Below are 23,492 nucleotides of genomic sequence, written 5' to 3' on the forward strand. Positions count from 1 at the left end.
CAGCTGAGTCCGAGGGTCGCCCCAGCAGGAAGGGAACCCCCAAGTTAGTGAAGAGGAAGCAAAGAAAAATTAGTTCTTCCACCCGTGGATCGACGATGGAAGATCGGTGATGAACGAAAGACCCTTTCGGAGATTGAAGAACCACCACCCTCAGGCTTTCGGGTGGGGTCGGAGGATGAAGAACACCCGGAAGAGAGAAATGCAGGGAAAGGTCGGCAAAAGCTGACACAACAAAGTAAAACTGATTATCAATCAGACTGAGTTCGGCACCAGTTGCGTCGGGCAAAGCCCGTAATAATCTAAGACGTTCCAGACGAACTCCAGAATCAAAAAGCGAAGACCTGCCCGAAGGTCCTCAACATAAAAGGCCACCTGGCCCGAAGGCGGGTTGTTAACCCGACCCTCAGCCCTAGGGGCGAAGAGTTCGAACTGCTCTGAAATACTGTACTGCTCCCTGAGCCGTTCGATGTTTGCCTCCGAAAGTGAAGAAACCTCCACCTCCGGGGTCGATCGGGAATCATCGGTCGGGTTCTCCGACTGACTTCCTCGAGGAGAGGTTCTAGCCATAACGCTAGCCCCAGAAAGGAGAACAAAAAGAAAATGGCAAAAGAAAAAGGATGCAAGGAGACAAGAACAAGCAAAACTTCGAGAAGAGCTTTCAAAAGGAGAGCACGGAAACAACTACCTGGAACTGGGGGATAACTCGACAGGACCTCAGCACCAGGAATGGATTTGTAGAAAAAAGTGAAGTTTTGGATGTAGGTGGCCGCATATATATAAGGCCCTTCGACGGTTGAGATGAAAGCTCGCCGAACGAAGGTTTCCCGGATGCTGACACGTGGCAGTGCCTGGGTCCTTCCTCGGTCCGATGATTCGATGCACCTGCCCTCAGATCGAGCCACATCACCTCCATCCGCCTGAACAATTTCGACCCAATAGCCCCTTGACACATGGCAGAAAAACCACGTCTCGGGATTCATTAACCGAAGGAGACGGCGGTTCGTGTTCCCAAGGAGACGGCGGTTCGTGTTCCCAAGGAGATGACAGTTCATGTTTCCAAGAAAATAGTGGTTCACGTTCCCCAATGGAACGTCTGACATCGGATTGTTCATTGGTACGGTCGCCAGAGTCGGAGCATGACGTGATGAAAAACCACTCCTTTCGCCCGAAGCCATCGCCCACGTGGAAACATTGGCCAACACGATATCTGACTCAGGAGTGGGGGGGGGCTGTGTTGTGGGTCGGGCATCGGGAGGCTGAGCCTCGAAAGTCTCATATCGATCATAGTCAAGAGTGTCTACTGCTTAAGAGAGCGGCTCCCCCTTGCCCACGTGAGGCACTTTTTGTGGGGCAAAATCGTGAGGGGCGGCGTTCTTAGTGACCCCTCGGGGCATGTGTCGTCCCAGAGCGGACAATATCTCACGTGTTTGGTGGAGGGGGGAAGGCTCGTACTCTGGACACGTAGCCTCAACATTGGCGCGCCAGGTAGGGAAACTCGTCCCCGCACCCACGTGCAGACCCTCTCGACTGGGGGGGCTGTGTTGTGGGTCGGGCATTGGGAGGCTAAGCCTCGAAAGTCCCATATTGACCACAGTCGAGAGTGTCTACTGCTTAAGAGTGCGGCTCTCCCTTGCCCACGTGAGGCACCTTTTGCGGGGCAAAACTGTGAGGGGCGACGTTCTTAGTGACCTCTCGGGCCACGAGCCGTCCCGGAGAGGACAATACCTCACGTGTTTGGTGGAGGGGAGAAGGCTCGTACTCTGGGCACGTAGCCTCAATATTTTATGTTGTGGGTCGAGCATCGGGAGGCTGAGCCTCGAAAGTCCCATATCGACCACAGTCGAGAGTGTCTACTGCTTAAGAGTGTGGCTCCCCCTTGCCTACGTGAGGCACCTTTTGCGGGGCAAAATTGTGAGGGGCGGAGTTCTTAGTGACCCCTCGGGGCACGCGCCATCCCGGAGCGAACAATACCTCACGTGTTTGGTGGAGGGGGGAAGGCTCGTACACTGGGCATGTAGCCTCAACATTGGCGCGCCAAGTAGGGAAATCCGTCCCCGCACCCACGCACAGACCCTCTCGACTGGGGGGGCTGTGTTGTGGGTCGGGCATCAGGAGGCTGAGCCTCGAAAGTCCCATATCGACCACAGTCGAGAGTGTCTACTGCTTAAGAGTGCGGCTCCCCCTTGCCCACGTGAGGTGCCTTTTGCGGGGCAAAACCGTGAGGGGCAGCGTTCTTAGTGACCCTTCGGAGCACGCACCATCCCGGAGTGGACAATACCTCACATATTTGGAGGGGAGAAGGCTCATACTCTGGGCACGTAGCCTCAACATTTCCCTCGGGGCACGCGCCATCCCGGAGCGGACAATACCTCACGTGTTTGGTGGAGGGGGGAAGGCTCATACTCTGGGCACGTAGCCTCAACATTGGCGCGCCAGATAGGGAAACCCATCCCCGCACCCACACGCAGACCCTCTCGACTGGGGGGGTTGTGTTGTGGGTCGGGCATCGGGAGGCTGAGCCTCGAAAGTCCCATATCGACCACAGTCCAGAGTGTCTACTGCTTAAGAGTGCGGCTCTCCCTTGCCCATGCGAGGCACCTTTTGTGGAACAAAACTGTGAGGGGCGGCATTCTTAGTTACCCCTCGGGGCACGCACCATCTCGGAGTGGATAATACCTCACGTGTTTGATGGAGGGGGGAAGGCTCATTCTGGGCACATAGCCTCAACAAATTACATATTATGTAGTATGATTGCCAAATAGCTCATGCATGTATGCCAGTTGCCAAGTTCTTCAAATACCTTGATTCAATTATAGAATAGAACGTAGAACATGTTAACTTTTTGGATCATAGTGGCCACCATGGAAACATGTTAGGAAATAATATGTTGATGTTACTTGAAAAATCAGTGGTAACAAATACGTCCAAAAATGTGAGGTAGATGTAAAGAGAACATGCTAGAGATTACAAGATAACCACTAAGGAAGTGACTTAGGGTAATTTTTTTCTATTTTCCAATCATTGTCACATTTTTGCTAGAATTCTCCTACTTTCTAGAGAGCGTGCCTTTTGTTTTCTTAGCTCAAGCAATTTTCCTGATCATTTTTTTATCCAAAAATATCATGTTGCGTATGATATAGATCCCTTAGCAATTACAACTTATAATAAAGTAGCAATAATAACTAAGAAATAAAATATTTGCAACATCTTCTTATTCCTTAATTTTCAAAACTACTTCAAATTTAGCCAATTCTTTATCTTCATGACTAACTAAATTTCTACAAAAAATATCCAAATTTTGGATAGGTTCAATATAAGACTATTCTGTATGATTTGATTCTTCATTAGGGATCTCAATAACTGGCTCAACTTTATAGCATCATCTGACTCATACTAAGCAATTTAGAATCAATAGATTCTTCAATCATGATCTTTTCTGAACTTCATATGGTAGATATTTAATCAAACTTTTCTTGCTTAAGATTTTCTTTCGGACTTGATTGATCCTTAAGCTGATCAATCTTGTCATGCTTTGAATATCCAGAAGTCACTCCAATGTCTACCTGATCAAGTTCCCTCTACTTTCAATCTTTATCTTTAAACCAATTTTGTTCTTTTTTAAAATTTTTAGAAAAGCCTGGAACCAGAATCACTCGTTAGATAATTTTTGTTTATAATTTTTGACATTGCTAGAATTTAAGTAGATAGCTACAAGAATATTTCATGCATCTTTGGCTTATTTGTATTTTGAATATGGAAATAAATTTTTTATCAACTAAAATCTGAAGAATCTATATAACCTTTCGAGATTTTAAATTTACTTTCGTCTCACAATCTCATCTGTTGGCATTGTCTCTGACTCATCCAAAATATCTCATAAATTTTGTCCTGTCCAATAAGATTTGACAAGAGTATTCCAATAAGCATAATAGGTATTATTCAACTAACCAAGATCAATGGTACTAATAAAAGTAGTCTTATTGATATTGGTAAGATCAAGCATCTCATATTCAAACTCATTAATAGAGATAATAATAGCATCGATTATGATGATTTACCTCTTAAATCATCAAATAAGAGTCTATATACTTGCACTGCTGCAAAACAAATTACTGAAAGCTCTTCAACCATGCCGAGCTACGATACAGGGATCACCAACAATCAAATTACTGCTCCAAAAAAATCTGTTCTATAAATACATCTAATCGAAGTCATAAACTGCTTAACCACTCTCTGAGCCTATGGCTCTGCTATCATGTAGAATCACAAATACATGAACCACCAATCTCAAAATCTAGCTATGATACTATGTAAAATGGCATGCAACATCGAGTAAATTAATTATATCGGCCAAGATTCAAAACAAATATTTCAAATAAAAAATATTTGCAAGAATTGTAAGAAAAAATTATGAAAAAATAAAAATTAGAAGAAAAAATAAATTTATTCAAAGAAGAATAAAAATCAAAATCTCATAAAAGTTCCCATAAAAGATTCTTTGCACAATAATCTCTTCTCTCTTTCTTTCTATATTATTCGATACATAGTTCATTATCAAGGAGCACCAAAGGTTTCTTCAAATAGACTGCCATGTGGATGAGAATTTGATTCCTATCTTGACTCACAAAATAAAATTCATTATAATAAAATTTTTAATTAAATAAATAATAATAAAAATAAAATTTTATTTAAATAAGATAATAAAAAAAAAATAAATAAAAAAATAAAATCTTAATTAGATATATAATGATTTTCAACAAAACCAAGTCGCTCGCTGTCCTTCGTGGACTCCCTGACCCTTAGATGGGGATGGACGCCAAAACCCAAGCCACTACTTTTCCTCACCAGCCTCTCTCACTCATCACGAGATTGTTCAACAAGTTCCATCAACGTCTAGTTACATCATTTACAAGTGGTTTGCCCATCAATGACTTGATGTTTAGACCACACATGGCCCTTCTTATCTACAATTTTTCTGCACTGTTCGCCCGTTGATTTGCCCATTGACTTCAACGAATTTATATTTGGAAACACTTGCCTCCTTTTCCACAATGTTTCTGCATCGTTTGCCCCGACTTCAACAAGTTCATGTTTGACCAGACATGTCCCTCTCATCCATAATTTTTCTGCATCGTTTGTCCGTTGATTTGCCCGTCCACTTCAAAGACTTCATGTTTGGGCCACGTGCCCGTTGATTTGCCCATTCACTGCAAAGACCTAATGTTGGGACCACACGGGGCCTTCTTATGCACAATTTTGCTAGCTGTTGCTCCTAAACCCTTTTCCGCAAGAAATTTGCTGAAAACTGAAGTGATCCGCTGGAACGAGGGTTGCTATTGCCAAGCCGAGCCTAATGACGATTTGCTGAATTTCTTTGCAATTAGACAGCACTGCTGTTGGCACTTGTAAGTAGTTCTTCTTCCCTTTAATAAATTTCAGGTGGCACTTCTGCCACCTTTGCATTCCAAAATGATGGACCAAGTAGGGTGATGGGAGTCTATTTCCACTCCACCACCGCCGCGCCACCTTTTGGAACCGGGGCTCAAAAATTCTGAGAGCCTTGAAAGAAATTAAACACCCACTCAATCTCCAGCTTTTTACTTGCTTTCTTATGTGACTATAATATTCTCATGAATAACCCCACCAAAATTTCCTCAAAAAAAAAAAAAAAGACAGCATCTTCACCAAAAGTGGGACCCATGGCAGGACCCGTGCCACACAGGCAAGAAGCAAGCGCCTCCACCCGCTATTTTACACCATCAGGAAGCTCTTTAGCCAAAACAATTGGCTTTTGAGGCTTCTTTGAGCTCCTAAGCATAGGTTTTTAATGATGCCAGAACCTCCAAAAAGGTGTTTTTATAGATTCTCTAGCCTTCCACTGTTGGTACACAAGAAGAGGTGAAGCCTTCAAGCTTTTTATTGTATCAATTGCATATTATGTAGTATGATTGCCAAATAGCTCATGCATGTATGCCAGTTGCCAAGTTCTTCTAATATCTTGATTCAATTGTAGAATAGAATGTAGAATATTTTAACTTTTTGGATCATAGTTGCCACCATAGGAAACATGTGAGGAAATAATATGTTGATGTCAATTGAAAAATCGGTGGGTAACAAATACTTCCACAAACGTGAGGTAGATGTAACGAAAACATGCAAGAGATTACAAGGTAACCACTAAGGGAGTGGCTTAGTGCATTTCTTTTTTTTTTTTTTTCCTCTATTTTCTAATCATTTTGTCACATTTCTACTAGAATTCTCCTACTTTCCAGAGGATATGCCTTTTGTTTTCTCAATTTGGAGAAGTTTGGCCAAGTAATTTTTCTGATCATTTTTTTATCCAAAAATATCATGTTGCATACGGTATAGATTCCTTAGCAATTACAACTTATAATAAAGTAGCAATAATAATTAAAAAATAAAATATTTATATTTATCATTTTTCTTAATTATGCATCTATTGTATGATTTTAGAAAGAGAAATTCTTTATGTACCGCGGACAGTGCAAAACGCACGCACCGCCTACGGCGATTGGCTCATGCACGAGGGTGGACACGGTGCACAAAAAAAAAAAATTTTCTTTCGATTCCGCATGTGAGCCAATCACGCGGGAGTACACACGGTTCTACACCACAAAAATTTTTTTTTCTAAACAAATTTATAGTTCCTTATAGCTTATATATACAATTAAAGTGTATTTACCTACTTAGACACCATCTGTGCACCGAGATTAAGTTTCTTCCTTTGGAGTATCTTGAAAACCTAAAGCGATTGGCCGTTCTTTCATGCTTTGCTTTTTGTTATAATGATTCTATAGAGGCCCTTCCATGCTTAGCACGCCCTATCAAGATGTGCTCAAATATCCTCTCATGTAAGCATGACCATTTGTAACTCTCTAATGAACCATAAATTCAGTGGGTCCATTGTACCGGGTGATACTGTTGATTAAATCAGTATGTAGGTGATATCCCTAGCATGAACTTTCATATGAATCCCAAGTGATTCGATTCATTGAAACAATGACCTCATCATCTTCTTTTGGGTTCTTAGTGTCATATCCCCCTGCTACTTCATGCTGCTGTCATGCGGACATGCAGACTCATTTGACAAGGGAACATGGGAGGAGAAATTATATCCTATACTATTATTTGACCAACAAATAGTCTCTCCTTCTAGCTTGCCATATTTCTTTGTTTTTCTTCCATTCCTCTGCTATTTCCTCCAACAATAATGTGGAGGGGCCGGTTTAATTGATTTGAATAATTCAATTCCACAAATCAACTGTGATGGCCAGACCTTTCCTTAATTAAGACCACTTCAAGGTAACCAACACGTTTGTACGAACACAAGAAAATAAATTAGCTTGCTTTTACTCCTCAGTTGGAGCGGAAGAAGTCAGATTGGTCGTTGTCGAGTTTGATTTTATGATTGGAAGAACAAAACCCTTATCCGCGCATGGCGCTATGTTATTGATTAGAGAAATTTTCTTTTTGAAGATATTGATTGGAGAAAGTTTTCGTGGAACTTTTCTGCATCTGGCCTCGTTGATTTGGTCGGTTGTGCTATAAGAGAAGGCACTACTTTTGGCCCAGTTCAATGGCTTCTCTCCTCCATGTTTAGACGTGTGTAGTGGTCGTTGGTTTTGTCTTTTCCATCTAACAAAAAGAGCCACGTTGCCAGAGGCCGGAGAGGGTAGACACATGATTTCTGGGCTGTTGCAGATTCTTGAGCTGCTATTACTGTTGGCAGCATCGCTCGGTACATGCATGTCTGAGGCAAAGCACTCACCATCTCGACTGACCTGTACCGACGTTCCCTCCCCTTCGGGCAATCAGGTAAAGCTAGGAAAGGATTCGAAATACGCTGCAACACACTCTCCAATTCTGCAGCTGAACGGAAATAAGTCTTACCAGATTGCAAACATCTCATTGCTGCAAGGCTACCTGAGCATCTACACTGGTGCCATTTTTCAGATCTGCGACATGAATTTCACTTCAGGATCTGGCTTGATCAACCTGACAGGAACTCCCTATGTGATCTCGGACACACAGAATGCGCTGACGATGGTTGGTTGTAACTATGTGGCAATCATTTCTCTGAGGATCTTACTACTAGTAGCTTGGCAATGGTTGGTTGTGTTACTTACTGCCCTTCGATGACTATTGTCAGTGGGTCTTGCTCTGGCTTGGCTGTTGTCAGGCTCCATCCCTAAAGGTTCAAGAGCTTCAACATGTCATCTGGAAATATTAGTGACCTCCAAAACAATAGGCCAACATCCCCCGGTGCAGCCAGGCCTTCTTTGCTAACAAAGACAGCTTCACATTCTCTAGAGACAAGCTGTTGCATGATGTATACCGAACAATTTTTCCAGATGGTTACCTGATGACGTTGGATTGGGCTATTGGGAATGAGACATGCGAAGAAGCGATGGAAGAAGGAAACCTATGCTTGCAAAGAGAACAGCTATTGCTACAATCAACAAATGGGTCCGGGTACCGCTGCAATTGCAGCCAAGGATACAACGGAAATCCTTACGTTGGATGCAAAGGTATGCATCAGTTCACATTCCATGAAACATTCTATGTATACATCAGTTTACATTTTCATGAAACATTACATACATACCATACATACACATAAAAAACATATGGATATACACATAATATACTAGTTCATCAAATTAGTCCCGCATACATATTCGTTACCTGTGGTTATGTACAAAAACATGGAGATATACATAAAAATATATGAATATAATATTGAGCTATGATCCATTTCACTCAAAAAGGATTATAACCCAATTTGCAGCTAGTACTATATCTTGTTAATTTACATTTAGGGGATGTTTGGTTGGGAGAATGGGGTCTGGAATTGGAATCGAAATGAATGACTCCCATTCCAACCATTTGGTTGAGAAAAATCCCATTTTGATTTCGATTTCAGGATGGAATGAGAATGCTCAATCTATATAGACCTCAATTCCTATTTTCTCTATAGATTCAAATTTTCATTTCAATTTCGATTTCGATCACGAACCAAATACTTCAAAATTTTGATTATTTTGATTTCGATTTCAAACCATTCTAATTTCGATTCTCATTCTGATTTTAATTATGAATCAAATACTTTTTTACTTTTACTCCACCTTAATATATTCTTGTTGGCCCATTTCTTGTTGGCTTCCACATATTTTCACTCTTGCAAGATATTAATGAATGTGAGGATACAAAGGCCTACCCTTGTGTGAAAAAATGCTTCAACAAGCCAGGAAGTTTTCTTGCGCCTGCCCACATGGTCAATATGGTGACGGCAGAAGGAGGAAGTGGTTGCATGCCGAACGAAGAGGATACGGCCTTCCCTCTGGCGGTTGCTTTGGGTAATATATTCAAATTCTATTATTACTAAATGGGGAAGTATGACTAGAGACTACAGTTATATACTTTATTTATGATTTATTTTATTAGATGTTAACTATTTGAAATACTCCTAGCTGATACATGTTAGTTTGCCATCTTGGTCCACTCCCTTGCTTTGGACCTGTGCGATAATCACGTCATAAAGTCGGTGATTGCTAGACTTGAGCATTTGCGGAGTCCGGCAAGATTCAACCCATTCCAGGCTTAATTAATCTGATCTGATACTCAAAAGAGGCAAAGTTAATTAAGTATTTATTTTTCTTTCTATTGGATCTTTTGCATATATTTTCTTATAAATATGTCTTATTACATATTTATCTTCTGAAAAATACTATTTACATATATACCTGTAAAATTATCCTATCTTTAAAACAATATCCATTCTATGAGATTTTTAATCAATGGTGTCGACATAAAAAATTTCATTTTAAGTGTGAAATGCCAATATTATCATTTTACATCAATATCTATAAAAAGTTTAATATTCAATTATGTTGTAAAGATCTATTTATTGCATAATATTTTTTCAATAATATTAATACAAAAGGGCAATTAAATCCATTTTGCACTGAAACTAATTATTTATTGGTACTATCAGCAAAAAAATAAAAAATAAAAATAAAAAAACTAATAAGAAGGTATTGTTATAAAACAAGATAATTTAAGGGTTATATTTGTAAATCGAAATAAGAATAAATATATAATAAGTCATATTTGCAAGGGTGTGTATGATTTTTATTTATTATTTATTTTTATTATTTTTTTTGTTGGGTGGGGACTGGGGGTGGTGCAGTTGGCTAGGCAAGTGATACAGAGAGAGTCAAGGAGAGGAGAGGAAGTTATTTTTGGCTTCAAGCTTTGTGCTAACCACACAAATTAAGGCAGCTTCAATTTCCTTTCATTCTATATAGGTAGATGAGAATTGATTCTGGAGTGTACTGCTCCACCCAATATTCATGCACACAAGGTTAGACAAGGGTAGTGGAGAGGCAGAGAAGAGTCAAAGGGCCCATAGGGAGTGGAGCTTGGAGAATAAGAATAATGCATCTGATTGAGTTTCCATTATAATAATTAGAGTACTACATGTGCATGTATAATTTTATTTTTCTTTTATTTTTATTGATGGAGCATGGGCAAGAGAGCAACTAGGGGATTGCATTTTTTTTTCCCTCCTATTTGGGATGTAGAAAAATTATGATAGAAAGGGCATGCAAGGAAAGCATTTTCACTGTTTCATTGTAGTGAGGCCTAACTTGAAGCTTTGGGTGGTGGTATAAAATTGACATCAAAACCTCTTTCATTATATATCATTGATAAATAGACTAGTTTTAGCAAATGTGATGCACATGTCTTTTCATAAAGAGAGAGAAAGGAAAGGGAGAGGTTGGAGAAAATAATGGAGAAATGACTCCTAAATGTTCTCCTAGATGTTTCTTAGCTAGCGCTTCCAAACAATCTATGCAAAGGGAGAAAGCACTCCTGTCTTGAGAAAAATTACAGTAGCCCTTTATAGAGAATCGAAACTATTTCACCTCTATGAGACCTCTCTTCTCGATTAGTTAACCGACCAGGATATAAAATATAAGCCAATTTTGTTGCCCGTTGATCTAAATCTTATCCCAGTTTCATTTTGCCAGTTCTATCCTACTTCACGCTATTCTAATTTAGCCAATTGGAAGAACCAGGGAATAAAGACATTTAGCCGTTGATCCCCAACCAACCATCTTTCCAAAAGTCTTCATTTCTTTACCCTATTGTGCTATTTTAAAGAAATAGAAAAAAGTACAAATGCCATATAGAAGAATGAAGGAAGATAATTCAATTGGATAAGGCATTTCCAAGAAGTAAAGACAGTAATTTCTTCCTTTTAGGTACAAAAGAACTCTTGAAAATCCTAACCCCCACAATATAATACCCAACTTAAAGACGGTATAAGATCACATTTCTTAATCACCTTTAGTCAAGAGCTATATCCTGAAAATAAAGTGTAGAAGAAAACTTACAGAGAAAAAAAATTATAGAAATAGAAAATTTACAAGACTAAATTTATTATCTATTTTTATGTTTTGATAGATTTATAAGAGTTCAAACATTGCGTACTTACCTTTTTTTAGAAACAATGCAACTCTCTATATTTTTCCTTAAACATTGTAGAAGTTTTCTAACAGCTAATAACTATCTAATTTTTCAAAAATTCAGATAATAGACTTCTTATTAGAAGAAACTACCTAACGAAGTTTTATCTTTTTTAAAACTATTATTATTAGGAAATATTATGCTAAAATCCTCCTTTTATTTGCTAATAATATATTTGGCATAAAAAGGTTGAGAGAAAACAAACTTGGATTTAGCATAGTGCAGGCCTTAGATGGATTACCCTTAAACCTAAGGTTTGAACAAAAATTAGGAGTGTCGAACAACTAAGATAATTAAACCTTAATCTTAATTAATCAAAACTCATGTATTAGTGTTCACAATATACATTGGATTCTTTTTACAAAAGTGGCATATCATGGTCTGTGCTTTATTCCAGTTTAGCAAACCTACTAGAGTCTTATTGATAGACCCTTTGAAACAGCCCTAACGTCCATAATTTATTTGTTCTGATATTAAATGTTAGAAATACTTCTAGCTAGTACATGCCAATTTGCCATGTTCCACTCCCTGTATGGGATCTATGTGGCAACCATGTCATAAACTCGTTGATTACTGGACTTGTGCATCTGCTAAGTCGGGCCAGATTCAGCCCAATCGGGCCCTAATCTAATTAATATGATCCTTCAAGTGATCAAATTAAGCATTTATTTTCTTACTTTTAGTCTTTTGTATGTATGTATGTATGTATATATGCATCTTATTACATATTTATCTTCTGAAAAATATTATTTATATATATATATCTAACATTAAATTATAGTATTTGGACAATATCCATTCTGCTCGATTTTCAATTAGTGGTATTAATATAACATTTTCATATATATATATATATATATATATATATATATATATATATATATATATATATAAGAGAGAGAGATGAAAAAGTAGAGCAGAGTCAAAGGATCTATGGGAGCGGAACAGAGGATAGGGATGCACCTGTAAAGTTTCTATTATGATAAGAGTAGTGTCCTCTATATGCATATATAATTTTATTTTTTTTTATTTTATTGGTGGAGCTCAGGCAAGAGAGGGCATGGGAATTGAATTTTCCATTTTTTTTGCCCCTCTAATCCCTTTGTGGCACGTAGGGAAATTAGGATGGGGGCGCCGATGTTGGCATTTTCACTATTATGGTAAGGTTGGCTTTGAGCCAGTTGTTTAAAATTAACACAAAATCTTTTCAATTATATGTATTATTAATAAATAAATTAATGTGTAATATATATGCTTTTTCATAAAAAGAGAGAGAAAGGAACGAGAGAGATGGGAGAAAATGAGGTAGTAAGGCCTCTTGAATATTTGTTGACGAATTTTACTCCTAGATCTAATAGGTTAAGGACTCCAGTGGTACTTATATACTTTTGAGTCCATCCATCTAAATATTTGATTTTAACAATATTTTTCTAAATATTTTTAAAAGGATGACGTACAAAACATGCTAGGAATTCATCCCAAAGAGATACTTGAGTAGAACAATCTATCTAAAGGGAGAAAGGACTCCTGCCACGAAAAAATTATAATAGCCCTTTGTAGAGAAGCAACTAGAACTATTCCACATCCATATGACCCTATCTTTTTGATTACTCAGCTAACCAAGACTTAGCATATGAGGTTGCCTCCTACTCCTCTTCATCAAACAAATATCGAACTGTTACCCCAGTCTCATAGAGCTAGCATCCCTAGAAACATAATCCTATTTCATGATGTTCTTTTTTCAGCCAACTGGAAGAGCCAAGGAAACATGATAGTTGATGATCCCCCAACAATCTTTCTGAAAGTCTTCCTTCCGTTGCCCACTTAATCTCGATTTTGGATTGTGAAGTGCATGGGACCCGCCTTCAAATAATAAAAGAAGAAAAACCTAATCAACAAGGCCATCAGAGGAAATGCTTGACGTACAAACAGATTATCCTTGTAAAAATTATCAAATTGATCTATTGAAAAGAAAATGCTCTATCAAGATAATTTTACCACTATACCCTTATACATCAGATGTGGTGTGGTCATTAGAAGCTGTTCGCATGGCATGCCTCAACTCTATGATTACATTTTTTTCTCTCAAAACGTTTCTCAGGATTATTTTGCTCTGAGATGCACATTTATATCATTTTTTTTTTGAGGAGCTATGCTATAATAGAAAACAACAGTTTACAGAACCACAAAACCCCCACCATCCAATGAATGGGCAGCCTATAATTTGTTAATGAAATGTTTCAAGCATGTTATTAGTCCTTACAAGAGTAGAATTTGATTGGTCATATAGAAATGTGATGAAACATTTGCTTGAAATCAAATTTTGATGATCAAGGTGATGCCATGGAGAAGCATATATATATATATATATATATAGTTCTTTTGGTGTTTTTTTTTTTTTTTAACAACCAAAGCTACAACTGGAGTGATATAATTTCTGGTAGTGTTTAAAGTCTCAAAGCTTAGCAATAAAACCATCTCCTGCCCTTGCTGAAAAGAACTTCCATCAACTAAGAATTTTAAAACTAAACTTTCTACTGTTTATATGCAGGTGTGGGGCTAAGCCTCTTGTTTATTATCATTGGAAGTTTGTGGTTATATTGGCTTTCCAACAAAAGAAAACTAATCAAGATGAAAGCAAAGTTCTTTCAAAAAAATGGAGGCTTGTTTCTACAGCAACAGATCTTAAGTCAAGGTTATAATGCAACATTTAAGATCTTCAATATAGAGGAACTAGAAAAGGCAACCAACAACTTCAATGAGAACCAAATCCTCGATCGTGGTGGATATGGTACTGTATACAAGGGTGTTTTGCCAAGCCAGGAAGTTGTGGCCATCAAGAAGTCCAAATTTGTTGACGAGAGCCAAATCAAGCAATTCGTCAATGAGATCATCATCCTTTCTCAAATTAATCATAGAAATGTTGTCAGACTCTTGGGCTGCTGTTTAGAGATCCAAGTTCCATTGCTTGTGTATGAGTTCATATCCAATGGAACCTTCTTCCACCATATCCATGGTCAAAGTCATAGTTTCTTAATGCCATGGGAAGTTTGTCTAAGGATAGCTACAGAAGTTGCTGGAGTGTTGGCATATCTACACTCAGCTGCTTCAGTACCAATCATTCACAGAGATATCAAGTCCACAAATATACTGTTAGATGAGAATTATACAACTAAAGTATCAGACTTTGGAGCTTCAAGATTAGTCCCATTTGATCAAACACATATAACCACCCTTGTGCAAGGGACATTGGGATACTTGGATCCAGAGTACTTCTACACAAGCCAGCTAACAGAGAAGAGCGATGTCTATAGCTTCAGGGTAGTTCTTGTAGAGCTATTAACTAGGAAGACTCCAGTATCTTTTGCTAGGTCAGACGATCAAAGGAATCTACTATCTTTTTTACATTGATGTTTGATGAACAACACCTTTTTCAACTGATAGAGCCTCAAATTTTAGAGGAAGCTGGAATGGAGCAACTCTTTGTCGTTGCACAACTTGCTAGGAGGTGTTTAAATTTAAAAAGAGAAGAAAGACCGACCATGAAAGAAGTTGCCATGGAGTTAGAGGGGCTAAGGAGATTCCATAAGCAGCAGCTAGCTCCCCAAAATCTCGAGGAGACAGAGCATTTGCTAGGTGGTATTGGACCTTCAAGTGGATACATTACTGAGAAGGCAAGCACACAACATAGTTTAGAAGTTGATATGGTAGCTTCCATGGATCTTCCAAGGTGATGGATTGATGAGAAACCACTCTTTTTGTAGAGAGCCATTGAGATTTTCTCTATGCTATTGATGCTCTCTACTTTCCTATGTAGATATTGATCAAATTATTCCTTGAACTTTGTATTTTGCTGCTATGTCTACATATTGTATTATTGAAGATCTATGTCATAAAAAATAGTGATCTAGCTACATATTGATGTAGTTATGTACTACTGAGTATTTGAATTTATCCATGAAGTATTTGGAGACATGTACTTTATATATTAAATATGCCGCTTGAACCGAAGACTTCTTTTACTCCTCCTTGAGATGGTCTTGAGATTCATTACGTGGCACCTCTTGCTCATTATGTTCAGATTGCTCTTCAATCAACACCATCTCCTCATAAGTGATCTTCCTTGAATTTGGCTGATTTGATGAATCCATGGATCCCCTCCTTGAGGAAAAGTCAGCCCCTCCACTGTCATGGTTCATTCTTGTTGCAGTGAATCTTCAGAATAGTACAAAGCTTTATTAATTTCCTACTTCTATGACTTGTAAGTGCTCAATACTTTTCATTGCTTCTAGAGTTCTTAGTGCTTGTTGAAGACTAATTGCATGTTTGGTCGTATTTCTACAGGATAGTTTTGGTTACATTGATTAAAAGGTCAAATGTAGACCATTTGAAAGCACGAATGGCATAGAACAAATAAAATATACCTAAATAATACTCTTAAGTAATTTATTAGTTACATATATATACCCTTGCAGATATGACTTACCACATCTTTACCTTTAGAAATTCACTATTTACACATATATCATCGAATCTTTCTATTTTTGCAAGAATACCCATCACATAAGATTTGATTGATGGTACTAATAGATAGCAGTTTTAAGTATAAGACAAAATTTATTATCCTAAAATGTTATCAAAAAAAAATCTTTATAATATAAACTAAATGTTAAATTTTAAGAATATTAGCGCAAAAGGGCAATGATGCCTTTTAGATTTAAAATGATAATTTTAATACTATTAGTCAAAAATCTAATAGGAGATGTATCAATGAAAAAATAAGATGATCTGAGAGCTATATATGAAAATAGTGATTTTTGGAGGGTAAATATATAATAAGTCATATTTATAGGATAATATATGTAAAAAGCCTAAGTATAAAACTTCTAAAACTATAGAATGCTACAATTAAAGGGATATATCTCATGGTTGATATAAAACAACAAGTTTCCATTCTTTAAAGAAAAAACCATCCACTAATTCATGCACCTAACTTTTCAATCCATAGCACTATTTGCCTCTCCATAAATATGTTTAACTTCAAAAGATTATAAGGCTATCATCATTTTCTAACAATCCTGTAAAAATGGATGAGAACCAATCTTAAAAGGTATGGATCCTAACAACTATTTAACAATTGCTAAAGAACCTTCTTCAAAAATAATAGGGAGTTGCCTTCAAAATTCTTGAAGCACATGATATATCTTCCCATACAATACAAAGTTCTGCTATCGGTACTGTGGTATCAACCAAACAACCATCCACTACCACAACCAAAACTCCACTAGAGCTTCTACTAAAACTCCACTAGAGCTCGTTATAACAAAGCTAGGTCTACCTAAATCAGCTATGTGTAGCACATTATTATTAAAATTACCTAGAGGAAACCAAGGGGTGATAGCATCCAAGTAAAATAAATTCTCCGAGAGGATGCAAAACCTACAGAGAAACAAAGCCACAAAATATTTCCAGCTATCAAAGTGTCTTTTAAGATATTAACATTAATGTATTCCTATGCTTGCGTTGAGCTCGAACTAAAACTAATATGAGATTCTGAACAATTTTTATGAAAAATCCAATTATTTCTTGCATCCCAAATTTGCTATGTGATATAAGACATCGAATAGCCTTTTGATCTCTTATTTTCTTTACCAATTCTCTCTTTAATATTCTAGAGAAAATCATCTAAAGAAAGAGCAAGAATAGTTGAAGAATTAGAAATCAAAGCCAAGCCCCAAATCTGTGTCGCCAATGTGCAAGGCAAGATAATATTAGCAGTGGATTCCTCTAAGTCATGACAAAGGTCATGACAAAGATGATTCCATGCTAGTTTCTACATAAATAAGGCAATGCTGGGATGAACTTAAAAAGTCCTTCAGATCCAACCAGTACTTCTATTTGATAGTTCTTCAAGTCTAAAATATTATAAAAATGTCCAACTCTAATCAATAATCTAGTCGAAGGACCCCATCACAACCATCAGCAATATCTCCACTAGGGAGAGGAATAGACAGAATTCTTTAAGCCAAATCTTAGAAAAATACTGGTATATCATCGGGGCATTCCAATCATTCACATCAAGCATCATAAGGTTATGCATCCTAAGGAAGAGAAATAGACAATATCAACCAAAGTAGGCCAATGTCCAATGGGATAGAAGACATCCAAAGGTTTTGAATCATGTCAATAGATGACTTATTGTTCACAATCCACCTAAGATTAGATAATATTAAGAGAGCAAAAGAACACACAGGGGATGCTTGGTTTACGACTGAAATCGAAATCGAATCGAAATCGGAATGGATTGGAATGGGCAGTGAAATGACCAAATTCTCCGAAGCATTTGGTTTATGACTAGAATCAAAATCAAATTAGAATGAAAATTTGAATCCAAAGGGAAGATAGAGATAGAGTTTTAGTAGATTAGGCTATTCACATTCCATCCCGAAATCAGAATCAGAATGTGAATCCCTCCAACCAAGGGCTGGAATATGAGTCATCCATTTCGATTCCCATTACAGAGCTCAAATCCCTCTAACCAAGTACCCCCACAATTCTTCCAAAGAAGTGAACTATTTTATTAATATACCAAGGAAGATGTAGCAAACCACTCACCATACTTTGCCCTCCTAAATGACATCCATTTCCTCTCGTGGATCGATATAAATTTTACAATATGTTTGGCTATCAAAGTATTAAAGAATGAATTTCCAAACCCTTTTATCAAATGAACTAACAAACATAATTTCCAAAAAAGCAGATGTACTATTGTTTTTTGTTCATGCATTAGCAAAAAGATGGTTTCTACCAAAAGAAAAAAAAGATAATCAACAAACGAAATATACTTCTCCATATTGGTTTAACCTTGCAAGGTACCATACCATTGCAAATTTAAATCCTTGGTGTCATGGTCTTGAAAATTAAGAATAATTTTTTATAATAAAAAGTAAAATATGTAATGTTCACAGTTAAATCCACCGCATTGGAGACATCCGAACCAAGAACCTGAAAGATAACTAGGGGTGGATCTATGGGACCCACCACTTCCCACTTAGCGATCACCATTGGCTATTAGTCTTGAAAACAAAAAGATCATTAATTTCATCAAGCATCATCTATAAGTAGCACGAGACACTTGATGTCGATGTCACGCCATGAAATTGATGCGTTCCTCGACCTCGAGCTCCGTTTTAGCCCCCACTATTGATACATCAATGCCTCTCTCTTTGGGGTTTCTCCCCCTAACTTGATCTCCTTTCCTAATGGCCACTGCATTTTCCTCCTTCTCCACCTCTTTTATCCTCTTCTTCTTCTTCTTGTACTTCTTGATCTGTGATGTTGATGCTGCAGCTACCCTGGGCTTCACCTTCCACCACAGCTTCTCCGACCAGGTCTGTCGGTGGGTGGAATGCAGGGCCAAGAACCTCCCCGACAGGTGGCTAGAAAAGGAGACCGTTGAGTATTATGCCGTCCTCGCTGGCCATGATCGTGGCCACACCCTCTTTGGTGCCGTACTGGCACTAACCTTCTTTGACGGCAATGCCACCCTCCAGATCAGCTTGCTAGGCTTGTAAGATCTCACCCTTGGTTCGTCTTTTACTCGATTCTTTTGACTTACACAATAATTTCACTCCAATTTAAGACTTGGATATATCTTTCTCCAAGTTTCAATTCTAATTGAAACTTATTTATAATAAAATGAAAGAATAGAATAAATAATATAATAAAAAGCTCCTAAAAAAATAAATAAAAGGCTGATGAAACTTTTGAAGATCATGTCGAGGAAGCATGACAATCAATGTACTAATGACCACTTAAATATTTTAAGAAAATGATGGTTGGAAGCTTTATTTTTTTTTGAATGCTCACTAAATACACTTTAGTTTTCTCTTTATTTTTCTCTTCTCATGGATCTTCTCTTTATTTGGTAGTCTTTAAAACCACTTAAAATGTCTAAATGACTATTTCTAGCTGTTGGAATAATTCTGTGCACTTCCTAAAACTTCTGCAGAACTAGTCTTAGAACTATCAATTGCAGTCAAGTCTGACTCGAGACTAAGTAGAGGTCGACTTGAAATAATTTTAAATTGACTCAATAGAAGTAGGGGTTGACTCGATGTCTGATTTATAGAATATGATTCTCTATTTTTTTTAGGGAATCGACTCGAGGTCAAGTAGGAGTCGATTCGAGGCTAGTGCTAAAAAATCTACTCTCTGTCTGTCGAGAGAGTCAACTCACAAAAAGTATGAGTCAACTCTTAAACTGTGTCACTTCATAATTATATACCAAAGTCAACTCTTTGAAGCTTGGAGTCAGTTTTTGACCTCTTCTATTTGATTTTTTTATGAATGTGACTTCTTCTATTCTACTCTCTTTGGCTTCATAGCTAGACATTCAAAAAATGCTTCTAAGAGTGATTTTAGTTTTTTAAAAGATTCTTTATATGAACTTCAACAACACATTAGTACAAAAATAAATACTCAAATATTTTGTATTCATCAAAATCAATCCTTAGATAAATACATATTATTAGTTCTTATAAGAATAAAATTTAATTGGGCCTACAAAATTGTGACGAAATATTTGCTTGAAATTTAAGTTTGGATGATCAAGGTAGTGCCACGGAGAAGTGCGCGCACGCACGCGCGTGTGTGTATATAATATATATATGTATGAATATTTGTGAACAAACAAAGTTACAAGTGGAGCAACATACTTTCTAGTATGTTTAAAGATTCAAAGCTTAGCAATAAAACCATCACCTGTGCTTGCCGGAAAGAACTTCCATCAATTGAGATTTTTTAAAACTAAACTTCCTACTGTTTGGATGTAGGTGTGGGGCTAAGCCTCTTGCTTATTATCACTGAAAGTTTGTAGTTATACTAGCTTTCCAACAAAAGAAAACTAATCAAGATGAAAGCCAAGTTCTTTCAACAAAATGTAGGCTTGTTTCTGCAACAATAAATCTTAAGTCAAGATTCTAATGCAACATTGAAGATCGTTAGTACAGAGAAACTAGAAAAGGCAACTAACGACTTCAACGAGAGGCAGATCCTCGATCGTGGTGGATATGGTACTGTATACAAGGATATTTTGCCAAGTCAAGATGTTGCGGCCATCAAAAAATCTAAATTAGTTGATGAGAACCAAATTGAGCAATGCATCAACGAGATCATCATTCTTTCTCACATCACTCGTAGGAATGTTGCAAGACTCTTGGGCTACCGTTTAGAGATCCAAGTTCCGTTGCTTGTGTATGAGTTCATATCCAATGGAACCCTCTTCCATCATATCCATAGTCAAAGTCATGATTTCTTGATGCCATTGAAAGTTCATCTAAAGATAGCTGCGGAAACTGCTAGAGTGCTAGCATATTTGAACTCAACTGCTTTGGTACCAATCATTTACAAAGATATCAAGTCTACAAATATACTATTAGATGATATTTATACAGATAAAGTATTGGACTCTGGAGCTTCAATGTCAGTCCCATTTGATCAAGTAGACACATTGCGAAGGCAAGCAGACAATATAGTTTAGAAGGTGATATGTTAGCTTCCATAGATGGATCTTGCGCGGTGATGGATTTATAAGAAACCGCTCTTTTTGTAGAGAGCTGTTGAGATATTGTCTATGCTATTGATGCTTCCTACTTCCTTAAGCAAATATTGATCAAATTATTCATTTGAACTTTTGTATTTGGTTGCTATCTCTACATGTTGTACTAAAGATCTATGTGATAGAAACTAGTGATCTAGCTACAGATTGAATTTATTCATGCAACATTTGATGACGTACTATATTAAACGTAATGGTTGAACCCAAGACATCTTTTACTCCTCCTTGACATAGTCTTGAGATTCATTGCCTCGTTCCTCTTGCTCACAATGTTCAGATTGCTCTTCAAATATCACCATCTCCTCATAAATGATCTTCCTTGAATTTAGTTGATTAACAGGCCCCTCCAGTGCCTTGATGAACCCATGGCTCCCCTCATTGGAGACAAAATCAGCCTCTCTACTGTCATGGCTTATTGTTGTTGAAGCAAACCTTCACAATAGTACAAAGCTTTATTTCTTATTTGTATGAGTTGTAAAAGCTCGATACTTTTGGTTGCTTCTAAAGTTCTTTGTGCTTGTTCAAAACTACTTACATATTTGCTCATACTTTTAGAGGATAGTTTTGGTTACATTGATTGAAGGGTCAAATATAGACCATTTGAAAGCATGAATGCAATAGGACAAATAAAATATATCAAAGTAATACTTTTAAATAATTTATTATTTTATATATATACCCTTGCATATATGACTTACCACCTATTTACTTTTCAAAATTCACTATTTACACATATATCCTTGAATCTTTCTATTTTTGCCAGAATATTCATCTTGTAAGATTTGATTGATGGTATCAATAGAAAGCTGCTTTAAGTATAAAACAAATTTATTATCCTAAAATGTTATCAGAAAAATAAATCTTTACAATATAAACAAAATATTAAATTTTAAGAGTCTTAATGCAGAAGGGCAATAATGCCTTTTAGATTTAAAATGATAATTTCAATACTATTAGTCAAAAATCTGATAGGAGATGTATCAATGGAAACACAATATGATCTGAGAGCTATATATGCAAATAGTGATCTTAGGAGAGTAAATATATAATAAGTCATATTTATGTGGTAATATATGTAAAAGGCTTAATTATAAAACTTCTAAAAATATGGACTACTATAATTAATAGGATAGAACTCATGGTTGATATAAAACAACAAGTTTCCATTCTTTTAAGAAAAAAAATATCCACTAATTCATGCATCCAACTTTTCACTCTGCAGCACTATTTACCTCTCTATAAACATGTTTAACTTCAAAAGATTGTAAAGCTGACCTCATTTTCTAACAATTCTATAAAAGTAGATAAAAACCAATTTTAAAAGGTATGGATCCCAATAATTATTTACTAATTGCCAAAGAATTTCTTTCAAAAATTATTGCCCAGCTATGCAACCCAAGAGAAGGGGTGAATTAACTTGTTAAAAAAATTTAAGTGAAAAGTAAACCACAAAAATATGTTAAAAGTGTGAAAGTGTAATGTGCAGTGACAATAACAAACAATGTATTGAATAATGAAACTAGTAAGTAAGTGAATGACATAAGAATACAAGAGTAAACAAGTCATCATAAATAAAGAGGGTTTATAGTAGTTTGGTGCCAATTTTGCATCTACATCCACTCTCCAAACTCTTATTTGAGAATTTCAATCCAATAATCATATACAATGATTACAATATCGGATCTTACTGACCCTAGCTTTTCAAGCTAGATATTTATTTTTCAGATATAAACCAACCCAACATACTCCGATTTAAGATTCGGATCAACGTTTTTTAAGTTTTGAAACCTCTCCAAAATTTATATACAAAACAACAAGCAAGAACAAAAAATATGACAATATAAATTAGATTTAGCTCCTTAATAAGCACAATGAAACTTTAAAATATACTTTATTTAATGTAGTAGAAGCCTTTAAAAATACTCTCAGATGGAATGAAAAGTTGAATCTCCTTTTGAGAGGTAGTTCAACTTCAAATGAATGCTTCTTTGTCTTGGAGCTGAATTTTTTTTTCAATCTTTTTTTTTTGATTTTTCTTGTGTTTTCTCTCCTTTTGAATGCCTTTACCTTTAATCAGTGTTGAAGAAAATTTAGTAGCTATTTAAAACTATTGGAGAATGATTAAGAAGCATTAAATATGTTAAAAGCGGCCTAAAAATTTAATCATTATGCACATTTTCATCTCAGGGATGGACCTATGGGTTGTCCTTTGAGAAAAAGGTCATCCCTTTTTGCTCAAAAAGGATTTTTTTTTAATTTTTAATTTTTAAAACTTTCAAAATTACCTTCAAATGATCCGAAGTCATCTTGAATATACTTG

General features: G+C 36.8%; 2 protein-coding genes across 2 annotated transcripts; both read left to right on the top strand.

Moving 5' to 3' along the window:
* The first annotated feature begins 7,580 nt into the window (after window positions 1–7,580).
* On the top strand, window positions 7,581–15,366 carry LOC105042605 (wall-associated receptor kinase 17). Its single transcript, XM_073256837.1, is given in 12 exon segments — window positions 7,581–7,816; window positions 7,819–7,870; window positions 7,872–8,076; window positions 8,079–8,265; window positions 8,268–8,436; window positions 8,438–8,475; window positions 8,478–8,549; window positions 9,207–9,269; window positions 9,272–9,317; window positions 9,319–9,377; window positions 14,105–14,944; window positions 14,947–15,366. Coding segments are annotated over 12 exon segments (2,187 nt in total). The 5' UTR covers window positions 7,581–7,701; the 3' UTR covers window positions 15,288–15,366.
* Window positions 15,367–18,815: 3,449 nt separating this feature from the next.
* LOC140857410 (wall-associated receptor kinase 17-like) lies at window positions 18,816–21,753 on the top strand. Its single transcript, XM_073256208.1, has 3 exons — window positions 18,816–19,123; window positions 20,527–21,055; window positions 21,706–21,753. The coding sequence occupies exons 1-3, from the start codon at window positions 18,816–18,818 to the stop codon at window positions 21,751–21,753; spliced, it is 885 nt and encodes a 294-aa protein (XP_073112309.1).
* Window positions 21,754–23,492: the final 1,739 nt, after the last annotated feature.

Source organism: Elaeis guineensis, chromosome 4 (genome assembly GCF_000442705.2).
Source record: "Elaeis guineensis isolate ETL-2024a chromosome 4, EG11, whole genome shotgun sequence".
Lineage (NCBI taxonomy): Eukaryota > Viridiplantae > Streptophyta > Magnoliopsida > Arecales > Arecaceae > Elaeis > Elaeis guineensis.